The sequence below is a fragment of the Acanthisitta chloris genome, unplaced genomic scaffold (assembly GCF_000695815.1).
Source record: "Acanthisitta chloris isolate BGI_N310 unplaced genomic scaffold, ASM69581v1 scaffold1144, whole genome shotgun sequence".
NCBI lineage: Eukaryota > Metazoa > Chordata > Aves > Passeriformes > Acanthisittidae > Acanthisitta > Acanthisitta chloris.
This window is the reverse complement of record NW_008669652.1, coordinates 1,039-13,741: the sequence shown is the minus strand read 5'-3', so window position 1 is coordinate 13,741 and position 12,703 is coordinate 1,039. Positions and strand designations below refer to the sequence as shown.

At 47.4% G+C, this 12,703-nt stretch overlaps 1 protein-coding gene across 1 annotated transcript in view; it reads left to right on the top strand.

Annotated features, from left to right (window-relative positions):
- The window catches only part of LOC103800983 (insulin receptor-like), a gene marked incomplete at its 3' end in the record, with an annotated part of 39,204 nt that overhangs the window by 26,022 nt on the left and 479 nt on the right, over positions 1 to 12,703 (top strand). The window contains 11 exon segments of the mRNA XM_009073378.1: positions 177 to 179; positions 1,369 to 1,514; positions 1,780 to 1,924; positions 2,158 to 2,372; positions 4,603 to 4,643; positions 4,861 to 4,925; positions 6,038 to 6,288; positions 6,725 to 6,892; positions 7,537 to 7,738; positions 12,522 to 12,700; position 12,703. The exon segment at position 12,703 is cut by the window's right edge and continues 74 nt beyond it. Coding sequence (XP_009071626.1) covers positions 177 to 179; positions 1,369 to 1,514; positions 1,780 to 1,924; positions 2,158 to 2,372; positions 4,603 to 4,643; positions 4,861 to 4,925; positions 6,038 to 6,288; positions 6,725 to 6,892; positions 7,537 to 7,738; positions 12,522 to 12,700; position 12,703 — 1,416 coding nt within the window.

The following is a 12,703-nucleotide window of genomic DNA, read 5'->3' as shown; positions in this document are numbered from 1 at the left end:
AGTGGGAAAGGGAGAATGAGAGGGAGGACAAGAAGAGCATCCTCAAGTTGGAATGGTGTTCGCAGTGGAGTGGGAGGAGGGAGACAGGCAGTGGAGAGGCTTCCCAGCCCTGCTTCCCTCCCCCCTGGAGCAGAGCTCAGGCTGGGGAGTCGTGCTGGTGAGCACAACAGGGAGAGGTCGTGGCTAATGAAAAGAGCACAGCGTACTTTGAGTGGATCATTCTCAGAATATCTGTCCCTCATCCCTGTAATTACTTTCATTGAGCAGGTTCAAGCTGTGCCAGACAGAAATGCACAATGTAACAAACAAGTGTAGCATGAATCAAAGCAGGGAACAGCCATTCTGTCTATTCCCAGGGTTTTTCGACAAAGGAATTAAATAATTTATGTTGCTGAGCTGTTTATCACTGAAAACTTGGTTGTTTGTCCCACAATACCATGATATATTGTGGTGACTCAGATTTCCTATGAATATTGGTAGCTTTCTGCTCCTGCCTTAATAATTCCAGGCAATTCACTCTAACAGGACTTTTTATGACATTTCCTGTTTTGCTTTTCAAAGGAATGAACCAGCAGCCCCCAAAGTAGCTTTGCAGCTTGTGTAACAGCACCGTGGCCTCTCCTGTGCTGTTCCAGGCTGCTGCCAGTGGGACCTCACAGCTCTGTTCCCTTTTCCTAGAGCTTTTCTTTCTCTGAACAGTTGGGAACACATTCTTGTGGTATTATGACCAGGGCAAGCAATCAGCTCACTACTGGTCAAGCAGCATTTCCCCAGAGCACAAAGCACATGCTTACTTGCCTTTTTTAAAGCAACTTTGTGTGCAGTCCTTCGTCAGAGGATTCCCAGAGGAGGGACCAGCTCTGTGCTCCTCACTTACACATCTGGGTGACAGTCTTGGGATGAAGGCTGGGCTGGGGTTTGTTGCCTTGAAACCCCTGGAATGTAGAGCACTGAGCAGCATTGTGGTGAATTGGCTCTTCAAAATAATCAGCATCACCTTGTTCTGTTTTTTGTTATGTAAGGAGAGATGGAGTGATTTGTGTTCAATGGGTGGAAATGACAATTCAAAGAGTTATCAGCAGTTGTTTTCAAGGCCAGGTTGGATGGGGCTTAGAGCAACCTGGGCTAGTGGAAGGTGTCCCTGCCTATGGCAGGGGATGGGATGAGATGATCCTTAACCCAAACCATTCTGGGATTCTCTTTGCAGTTCCTAAAAACCTCACTGCTCACTGCATGTAAATCCCATGGTGTTTTGTCAGGACACTGTCACTTTGAATCCATTACTCTGCTTTTGGGAACTGCTGGGGGTTCCCTGGGGGATAGTGCACATTAGGCATCACCTCTGCATCCAACTCTCCTGTTTTGCAGCCTGCACTGCACTCCCTGTGCTGGGCCCTGCCCGAAGGTCTGTGACTATAGCAAGGAGAAGACGATCGATTCGGTGATGTCGGCGCAGGACCTCCGCAGCTGCACAGTCGTTAATGGCAGCTTGGTTATAAATATCAGGGGAGGAAGTAAGTTCTGCATGAGTAAGGGAGTAGGCAGCAGGGATGGCAGATCAGGGAATATGACACCAACCCTGTGCTGGGGCTTTTCTCTGAATCTCAGAGGGATTCAGAGAGAGAACCACAAAGCAAATGCTCTCGAGGTGTTGCTTGGGGTGTCTTGTTAACTGATTTTTGTTAACATAAAGCAGTTCTGGTTAATATTTTGGGCTGTACTCTCAGTGTTTCTTTCTGTGGCCTCAGAAAACTAAACCCAATGTTTCCTTCTCCATAGATAACATAGCAGCTGAGCTGGAAGCGAATCTTGGCTTGATAGAAGAAATCTCAGGTTACCTAAAAATTCGCCGCTCTTATGCCTTGGTTTCTCTCTCCTTTTTTCGGAAACTACGTCTGATTAGAGGAGAAACACTGGAAGCTGGGTGAGTTCTCTCAGAAGATGCTTTATCTGAATGCTTTGAAGTGCTGTCAGGGTGATTTGTATTGGGAAACAATTCCCAAATTATTTTTAAGAATTCCTCTGGCCATGGCTTGTGGTCTACCAGGGGAGACAGTTTGCATTCATTTTTCTTTGGTATCTGGGTTAGTGCATGAGGGGAAAAAGAGTTTTCAGTTGATCCCAACCCCTCCCAACATTTTCATTCTCTGCCTTCAGGAATTATTCATTCTATGCCTTGGACAACCAGAATCTTCGCCAGCTCTGGGACTGGAGCAAGCACAACCTCACTATTGCCCGAGGCAAACTCTTCTTTCATTATAACCCCAAGCTGTGTCTGTCAGAAATCCACAAGATGGAAGAGATCTCTGGCACTAAGGGGCGTCAGGAGAGGAATGACATAGCCCTGAAGACAAATGGGGATCAAGCCTCATGTAAGAGTCTGAGGATGCAGCGACACTTGCATCACTTTCCTCTCCCTCTGCCTTGCTAACCTCATACTCCTGTGTCTCTCAGCCTAGCCATGACGTTTTTCCAGGGAATGTCCCTGTCCTTTTGGTAAAGCACCAGACTTGCCACGTGCTTGTGCACTCAGAGACACTGTCACTGTGCCATGAGCACAACCCTCACGGGTTCTCCCCATGGCCAGTGCCTGCCTTGCCAGCTCTGGCCCTCAGGGGTTTGCTCTCCATGTGCTCAGCTCTGAGGTTTTCGGGGCTCAGTGTATTATTGTGTCTTGTTGTAGAGTTTAGCACAACATAACCTCAGTCCAGGCTGGGACTTTGTGTTACTGCTGAGTACCTGATTAATAGTCATAATCTTCTTTGCCCATGTCATGAGGCGACAGTGAGCACACGGAGTAAACACAGGAGAAACAGGATTTCCACCCATCCCTGGAGCCACGTGAGGGAATTGCCATGACAACAGGCAGAGAAATTTTTCCAACAATTTTTTGCTATGCATCTCAGAGGTTTTTAGGCTAACAGCTTCCTTCAGGAGCAAGGAGAAGACAGTGCCTGTGTCAGCATGGTTAAGGACCAAGCCACACAGGGTTGCTTTATGCTCTCCCTGTACCCAGCCCTGCTGTTTGTTCCCTTTCTATGCCACACAATCCCCTTTCCCTGTTTGTGCCAGTAAAACTTACAGGGCTGCCTGGGGAACCAGATTGTGGAGGTAATCTGGGGGAGAAAATAACCAGCTTTGTTCTTAGCTGGTGGCATCTCTCTGCTCTGATTCATTGCTCAACCCCACAGGAGTTTTACCTGCACACACAGACAGGAGCAGGCAAGGCTGACAAGACATGCTTAAAGCAGCAAAAATCCCAGCATTAACTGAGACCTGATTTCAGATCCTTGCTCACAGCCTGCACTGCAGCTGAGGTCACCTGTGGCTGCTCTGTCCCTCTGCATTTGGGGACAGCACTGCTAAAACAGCCCAAGGTCCCTTCCAACCCAAACCAGTCCATGACTCTCTGATCCCCTCAGCTCTGCCCTTGTCACCCTGATGTAGCTGTTTGTGAACAGATTTAGAAAGTGAAGATCTTTCAGTTGAATCAGTCTCCTGGTCTGGTTTGCTCCATGCAGCCATGGCAGCCCAGTGGGAGAAGGGAACATAGGGACTGTTGACCTGAAAACTGGCAGGACCAGTGAAAAACACACACAGAGCTGTACCCTCAGGGGCATCACAGCTCCAGCCTGGGCAGAGGGGGGGAGTACAAGGAATTAGCTGTCTGTAAAGTTCATCTCCTCCCATGAGGAGCACTGAAAAGCTCTTCCCACACTGGGGATGAACATGGGCTTGGGGTTCAGCCCCAGCTCTGCCCTGTGGCTGTGAGCAGCTCCTGGGCTGGGTGTGTGGTTGAAGGCAGCTGCAGGAGACAGTTGCATTTCTCTTTGCCAGCTTTACCCCTCTCTGCTGAGCTGGTGTCTGTGCCACCCCCACCTCAAACCACAGCTTGCCAGTGTGTTTGGCTTTTTGTTTGCTTTTACATTTCAAGCCTAGATCTCACATTGGCAGCATCCTGTTTACTAAAAAAAAACAGAAAGGGAAAAAAAAAGCCCTTGTTTGTTCTGGATGTGGTGCCAGTGAAATGAATGTTCTTCCTCCCTTTACAACTACTGCAGGAATAGCAAATCCAGTCAGAGCCACAGTCTGTTTTTCCTGGGCTGCTGGGACACACCATATCATACCGTGTCCCTTGAGTCTCCAAGCTCCATCCTTCTGCAAACACCCTCCTGTGTGTTTGCTGAGGGACCACACTACTGCTGGGCAAGGCTGGGAATTCATGGGCTGTGTTTTTGTGGCCTCCTGTACAATCCCCATGGCTGGGTTCAGCTGTGCAGATCATCAGAAGTTGGAAAATATGTTGCCTTTAGATTTCCCACTCTTTAGCATTTGGTTCAGCTCTTCTAGAGTCAGTTTCATAAAATGATAGCAAAATTTCAGTTGGTAGGAACCTGAGGGCATCAATTTTAACCCCTGGTTTGAGGTGGGAATACTGTCAGAGTAAGATAAGTTACTGAGCAGCTCTTCTCAGTGCCAACATTCTCACAGGTATCTTAAACTTCCCTAAAACTTACCATTAAAAGTACTTACTATACTTCAAAATGGAAACCTTTCTTTTTTAACCTTTTCAAAATCATTGTCACTTCTCATTTGTTACAGGTGAAAATGAGTTGCTGAAATTCTCTTCCATTACTGTCAGAGTAAGATAAGTTACTGAGCAGCTCTTCTCAGTGCCAACATTCTCACAGGTATCTTAAACTTCCCTAAAACTTACCATTAAAAGTACTTACTATACTTCAAAATGGAAACCTTTCTTTTTTAACCTTTTCAAAATCATTGTCACTTCTCATTTGTTACAGGTGAAAATGAGTTGCTGAAATTCTCTTCCATTAGAACTTCTCATGATCCTGCTGTAAGTGGGAGCCTTACTGGCCTCCTGATTTCCGTGATCTCCTGGGTTTTATGCTGTTCTACAAGGAAGCGTAAGTGACTCACCCTTAGCTTGCAAACTCATGGCCATGTTGGGCTCCCACAACCACCAGCTGGCATTGAAGAGTGGCTGTTAAACCTGCTGTAGGCAAAGCTGTTTAGTCTCTGTGATTGTCTCCTACACTTCAGTGTCTGATGAAACCCTTCCATATCTGTTCCTTAGCATCCCTAACTTCCTGAGCTGTGTACAGTCAAAATTCTTCATTTAAGAACAAGCCAAATTTATTCCAGCTGTTCTAGATATACTTACTCTAATCATGGATCTACATCCCTGGGATGTTGAGGATTTTATTCCCTATAAGTTGGGAAAGATTCTTTTAGAATTGAGCTTACCAAGAAGATTTTCATAAAGCTGAAAATAATTAGTCTGGATTTAATAGCTGGGCTGATGTGTGGCACAGGACCTGCTCTGTGGTGCTGTTAGGAGACAAAGCTCCCAATGCCTCATTTTCAGGATAAATATGATGAGATAAATATGTTTTGTCCAAAGAGGAAAGGGTGGTTGGGAAAGATTCTTTTAGAATTGAGCTTACCAAGAAGATTTTCATAAAGCTGAAAATAATTAGTCTGGATTTAATAGCTGGGCTGATGTGTGGCACAGGACCTGCTCTGTGGTGCTGTTAGGAGACAAAGCTCCCAATGCCTCATTTTCAGGATAAATATGATGAGATAAATATGTTTTGTCCAAAGAGGAAAGGGTGATCTGTATCTGAAGGGGCTCCAGGGAAGCTGCAGAGGGACTCTGCGAGCTGCAAGGCAAGGACAGGACAAGGAGAAATGGAAAGAGGGACATTTAGGTTAGATATTAGGAAGATGTTTTTCCCTGTGAGGGTGGTGAGACACTGGCACAGGTTGCCCAGGGAGGCTGTGGCTGCCCCAACCCTGGCAGTGTTTCATTCCAGGTTGGATGAGCCTTGAGCAACCTGCTCTGGTGGGAGATATCCCTGTCCAGGACAGGGGTTGGGGCTGGATCATATCTAAGCTCCATTTCAACCTCTAAAATTCTATGATGATTCTATGACAACTCCCAATGATGTCTTTAGAACTGTTGCTTTTCAAAGTCTGAATGAGGATTCTGTTAACTTGAGGCTTTTCTTCTCTGAAGTCCATACCAAAACGTGACAGAGTTTGATGGCCAGGATGCCTGTGGGTCAAACAGCTGGACAGTTGTGGATGTTGACCCACCCCCACGGTCAAACGAGCCAAAATCTCAGGCCCAGCCAGGGTGGCTCCTGAGGGGGCTGAAGCCCTGGACACAGTATGCTGTGTTTGTAAAAACTCTGGTCACCTTCTCCGACGAGCGACGAACGTACGGCGCGAAGAGCGAAATCATCTACGTCCAGACCAACGCTACGGGTCAGTGTCCCTGCATTGATGTTGCCTTGCAAGGGGAAAGGAACAATAAACCTAAATAGTCTTCTGCTTGGGTGTTGTGATAGCCCCATATCCATGAAACTTTCTGCTGCCACCGCTGCTGTGGTTTGGTAGGAAGGAATTCCTAAACCAGTGGAAGGATGTGTGATGCCCTGCCTGGGGAGATGGTGCCATTGTGCTTGTGTGGCTGTGTGTAAGAATCACAGAGTCAGTAGGGTTGGAAAAGACCTCCAGGATCATCCATTCCAGCCTTTGAGAGCTTGTGTGCACACTGGTGTGCCTGCTGCAGGGCTGTTGGGTGTCAGTGAACCTACCACTTGATTCCCATAGCCATGGAATCTTGCTCGTGTTTGTCCCTCACCCTGTCACACTCTGCCAGGGCAGTGAAGTCACCTCTGTCTCTTTCCCACCCACACAGTTCCATCAGTCCCGTTAGATCCAATATCTGTTTCCAACTCTTCCTCTCAAATCATTCTGAAGTGGAAACCTCCCTCGGAGCCCAACGGGAACATCACACACTACCTGGTGTACTGGCAGAAACAGGCAGAGGACAGTGAGCTGTATGAGCTGGATTACTGCTTGAAAGGTCAGTGGGTGTTTCTGGGCCTTGCCTTCAGTCTCTCTCTTTTCACATGCCTTGGGGGTGCTCTGGGGGCCCAATTCTGCTGTTCTCAGGATTGCTGTTCAAGAAACAGGCTGAGATGCAGCTGTGTCCTCCCCCAGTTCCCTCACACTAGACATTAGATGCTGTTGCCAAGTTATGTGCAAAGTAATCAGATGTTTTTTCCTCTATGGATGTCCCTTCAGCCCTTGCTCCCTTTAAACTGAGTTAGAGGATTAATAACAGCTATGGAGATAGTAAAGGTAAAAATTTCAGTGCTTTGGAGCTCAGGGCCAAGTAAATTTTTGAAGGCATCCTGTGCCTGGTCTGGGGTTCCTTGAGATCACAAGAGTTTCACTGAGGACTGCCAAAATCTCACCTGCTGCCCTGAGTTACCTAAACTGGGCTGGACTGGGATAGAACTCTGTTAGGCTACAGCAGCATGAGTTCCCTTTCAAAAATTGCAGTTTTGAATCAAAGCACTGTCAGAAAAGAGGGAACTGCTCAGCCTTGGATGTGAAAACTCAGGGTGCCCAAATGTGCCATGAATCCTGGACACTGGTTTGGGATCTTTGTAGGATCAAACATCAAGTCAAGCATGTATGACCCTAAAACTGTTTCATCCACAGGGTTAAAACTGCCCTCCAGGACATGGTCTCCTCCTTTTGAATCTGAAGACCCTCAGAAGTATAATCAGAGTGAAACAGAGGATGTCAGTGGGGAGTGTTGTTCCTGCCCTAAGACAGACTCCCAGATACAAAAGGAGCTGGAGGAATCTGCTTTCCGCAAGACCTTCGAGAACTACCTTCACAACGAGGTTTTTGTGCCCAGGTGTGAACATCAGGCAGTACTGCCCAGGTGGTCAGGAGGAGGGAAATGTAGCTGAATATTAAATCCTAGTGTTAGGCTCAACAGAGCCACATTGCCAATCTCTGACCTTCCATGAGCCTGTCTAGTCCAGCTGGATATGGGTGTTGGAGCTGAGCACCTACCACTGATGCTTCTGCAGTCTGGGCAGATGCAGCTCTTATTCCTTCCTCTGAATTCTCCTCAGCTTGAGAATTAAGTGAGAATCCTGCATGCCTGCATCTCATTTAAATTCAGAGCATGCCAAAAATAGCCATTTTTTTTTTTTCTGTCTTAAAATTTTGTGGTCGGGTTTTTCATTGAGTTGAGAAGAAAGGCAAAGGGCAGTGTACCAGGCCACAGCCTCATCCTTCAGCCTGGTGTTTGTGGTCTTCCTTGCACTTAGTGTGGGAAATACCTCCAATACCATGAGGAATGTGAGTGCTGTGGGTGGTGTGTCCTGTTTTGAATGGCACACACAGTGTCACATTAAGTGGTGTTGAATGTCTTCACACTTCATATGCAGCTCGCAGAGGAAACACTGGGAAGCAGGTTAGACTCTGTGATGATTTACCTTCTTCCCTGTCATGCATTTTGTGCTCTAAATTTATTTTCTGCTTGCTGCCCTGAGCTGACCAAGCTGCTGCTTGACAAAAGCTGTGTCAGTGCTGTGAACATTTTTGTTAGTGAATGCATCACTGGGGTGTCTGTTCCCTGTGAGGCTGCTCTGATCCTGTAGTTCTCACGTGGGTGTTTGGGCAGAGTCCTTCCTTCTGCTGTCCCCTGGCTGTTGGTGCCCATCAGGACAATTTTCAGTGTGCCAAAGGATGCCAGGACACAACATATTCCAAAGCAGAGGAGAACTAAGCCATGTGCAAAAGCCAAATTCCTTCTGCTGTAGGCAGACAGTTCTGACAATGTGATTTCTTTTTTCCCCCTCAATTTCCTTGAGCAGATGCTTCTCAGGCTAATCTGTGGGGTGTGGATTTTGGGAAGGAGCCAGTCACCAGGATGTGCTACCTTGTCAGCTTGCTGAGGAAGGAATCTCCATATCCCTGGGCTCACTAGTCCTTTTTTTTCCAGTCACCAGGATGTGCTACCTTGTCAGTCTGCTGAGGAAGGAATCTCCACATCCCTGGGCTCACTAATCCTTTTTTTTTAGTCCGTGGTGCAGGTACCTCCCTGCTGCCACCTCCCTGCTTGGCTCCCCTGGCAGGCTCCAGGCTGGTGCCATGGAAATCAGAGTTAGTTTACCCATGAACACTGTGCTGTGGGCTGTTCACAGAGCCTGGCAGGGAGCAAGGAGTGTGGTTTACTTCAGGTGCTTTTTTTGTGGCTTCTGAGAGTTCACTGACCTCTCTCGAGGTGCTTGTGTGGCCTCCCCAGAGATAAGAAACCTGCCAGTCACGGGAGGAATCTCACAGATGAGGCCAGCAGGGAATATGAGATGGCAGGGGGGCAGGAGTCAGAGAAGTTTCTCCCTGATGTCTTGTCTCCTTGTTTTCCATGTGCCATTTCTCTCCTCCTGTCCTGTTCCCAGCGATCTGAGCCCGTCCGTGGCTCTGCCTTCATCCAGGGCTGATCTCACCCCTCTGGAAATCACAGGCTGTTCCTTCCCCCTGTGCATGTTGGTTACCTACTCCAGGAGACACTTTCACAACTCTTTGGGTCAGTTTGCTCTGGCACTGACAAGGCAGACTAGAAGTTTTGGAATGTTTCTCTCCATGTCCATCTCCGCAGGCAGAGCCAACAGTTGTCCTTACACCAGGATTGGAATGTTTCTCTCCATGTCCATCTCTGCAGGCAGAGCCAACAGTTGTCCTGCCACCAGGTGCTCTGTGACCTCCCTTTGGAGCTGGACAAAGTGGCCACCAGAAGTTGATGCTTTGTTTCTTCTTTCCTGTGCTATTTGCTCTTGTTTTGGAATTTTTGCACAGATTTGAGCTAATGGGTGGTTGCATGTAGGAATAGGCTGGCCAGGGAGGTTGTGGAGTCTCCATGCCTGGAGATTTTCTCCATCCCTGGAGATGTTCAAACATGGTCCTGAGCAAGCTGCTCCAGCTGCTCCTGCTTTTTGAGCAAGGGGCTTGGATGAGACAGTCTCCAGAGGTGCCTTCCTCACCTGCTCCATGACTCTGTGGAAAGCATGGAAAGACTTCAGAAGTAATAAAAGTCCTTAGAGGCAGAGGGGAACTAAATTGCTGCTGTTGAGGATGTTATTCCATGTATTCTCTCCATCAGTGCTGCAGAAAGAGCAGTCTCACTCTTCTATCTCTGCCATACATACTCATGCCATTACCAATATTCCTGGGTTACAGAATGAGCAATATCTGGGAAATGACTCACATTAAACTAACTTTTTTCCCCCTGGATTTCCCAGTTCAATTAATGGTACAGAGAAAAGCTTTTGCCAGCACAAGGGGAAGGCCAAGCCAACTGTCCTGGGCTAGTTCAGGTGTGTGGAAAAGCTTGGCTTAAGCTAGCTGAGGCATTTTTGGAGTGCTCAGCACAGGGCATATTGCATGTGATGAGTTGTCACCTCCAGCTCCATGAGCCTCACACACACTGGTTGCCTGGGACAGCAGAAGGACCTGGATCTGAGAGAGTTTCACAGGGAGCTCATCAGAGCTGCTGAAATGGCCCTAATGCAAATGACACTTGAACAACTCTGATAGGAATCAGATGTTTGAAAACATGGAGAATTTGGCAAGAAAAATTGCTGCAAATCCAGGGTCATAAATATGGGAAGATTGGGGGTTACAGCTTCAAAACCTTCTCTTACTTTCTGTGACTTGAGAAGGAAGGAATGATTCTTGCATTTTGCTCTGTGTTGCATCAGTGCTCAAATTACTCTTTTACTTGTGAAAAACAAAATTCCCTTTAACATGAGGATCAGCTGAATCCACACTTGGTAAACAGTGGGTGTAGCTTTGCTCTTAGCCAAACAAGGTTCTGGTTGACCATAAGGAATCCTTCCCAAGGAGGGAGGTGGCATGACCCAGAGCTCTGGGTCTCTGAACTCTGCCCCACTGTGAGGGGACACTGCTCAGAACAATGCACAGGCTGAGGGAACAGCAGCTCCAACAGGAGTTAATGAGTAATTAAGAAAGAGAAAACAACTGGAATGTGGTTGCTGAACTTGCCATTTGGCATCCTGTTTTGTCATCGGGTGGATGAATATTCTTCAGGAAGGAATTGTTCCCTGGGAGGGTGGTGAGGCATGGGGAATGGATTTCCCAGAGCAGCTGTGCCTGCTCCATCCCGGGAGATGTTCAAGACCAGGTTGGATGGGGCTTGGAACCACCTGGGCTGGTGGCAGGGGTCCCTGCCCCTGGCAGGAGTGGAACTGGATGGGCTCTAAGGTCCTTCCAAGCCAAACCATTCTGGATGATGAATATCCTTACATTGTTGTGTGCAGCTCAATCTTTCGATTGAGGAAATTTTAACCTCAGCTTTCTGTCTGGTGACATTTGCTGCAGGAGGAGAAACACCATCAGGGAATGGAGCTGGAGGTGGCAGACAGACCTGGTGAGCACAGTCCCCACTGGGGCTGGCACTGGCTGATCATTGCCTGGTAGTCAGAGGGTGACAGTGGAAAGTTCAGTCCAGCAGCAAAGATTTGCTTCAACAGCTTGTTACATTTTTAGAGACTGGAGATACCTCAAGTGTGAGTTCAGCTCAGGTCACTCTTTGTACCCTTTAATAGCTGCACACACACACACACACACACACACACACAAAAAAAAGATCATCACCCCCTTAAAATACATGGTCTGGATTTCAGCTGGCATTAATTCCTTTTGTGTAACTCAACACTGTTACTGATTCACCACCTTGGTTAGTTCCCAACCTGGAATTCCCCATGGCAAACATGTGGCAGGACATAAAGTGTTAGAATGAGCACTTTGGGTTTGGTGCTGGTTCCTTCTCCTTTTCATTTATTTTTTGTGCCAAAAAAATGGAAGTTTATTCTCTTCGTTTTACTGACAAAACCTGATGTCGGTGCTGTTTGGTGGCACTCACCTGCAGCCAGGGGAGGTGACAGGTCACACTGCTGGAGCTGTTCTTACAAGGGGAAAAAAAAAAATTGATTTTCAGACTGAAAGGCAATCATTGGAGAAGCAACATTTGGTTAACAAAACCACACAGCAAATATGGGCTTGGAATCACAAGTTACAAATGCATCTGTTGTAAAGGACATCATAGATTTGGTCTCTTGGGAAAATGGTCACATGATTTGTGTACCCACAGAGGCTCAGAGTGGCAAATGAAAGTGGCCTTATGCTTTATAAATGCAGGTTAGTGACACTTGGGATATGTGGCACATCTGAGGTCAGGGGAGGCAGGCCCTGTGCTCTGACCTCGTTTGCTCAGAGCTCCAATGTGTAGGAGCTGAACTCCAAAGCATTGCAACCCTGCCCAAGGCATCCATGAGCCAACCTGGTAAAGTTAGCTTCAGCTGAGAGCTCCAGAACTTGAATTCTGACACAAATACTTGAGACTTGGGTTGATTTATTTTGGTTTGATATCTCTCTGTGAAGTCGTGCAGGGAGAGAGTCTCAGGGATGGGGAATTGAAGAACGCAAATCAAGAAACTTAGGGATTTTGTCTTTGGTTAAAAGACAAAAATCCTGACTTGGTTTTGCATTGCCAATATGAGGCTTGAATTTGAGTTGTCTGGGCACTCTGAGCTCTCCCATTTGAACTCTTCAGGCAAATGTGTTGACACTGAATACACCAAATCTCACCATCCCGTGTTCTCTCACAGGCCGTCGAGGAAACGGAGGGACCTTGGCTCTGTGGCAAACTCCACTGTGGTGTTTCCCACCATCCCAACCTCTCTCAACAATTCTGGAGCAGAGGGTGCAGAGGAGCAGAAACCTTTTGAAAAGGTCATGTTCAAGGAGTCTCTGGTGATCTCAGGCCTGCGGCACTTCACCGGGTACCGCA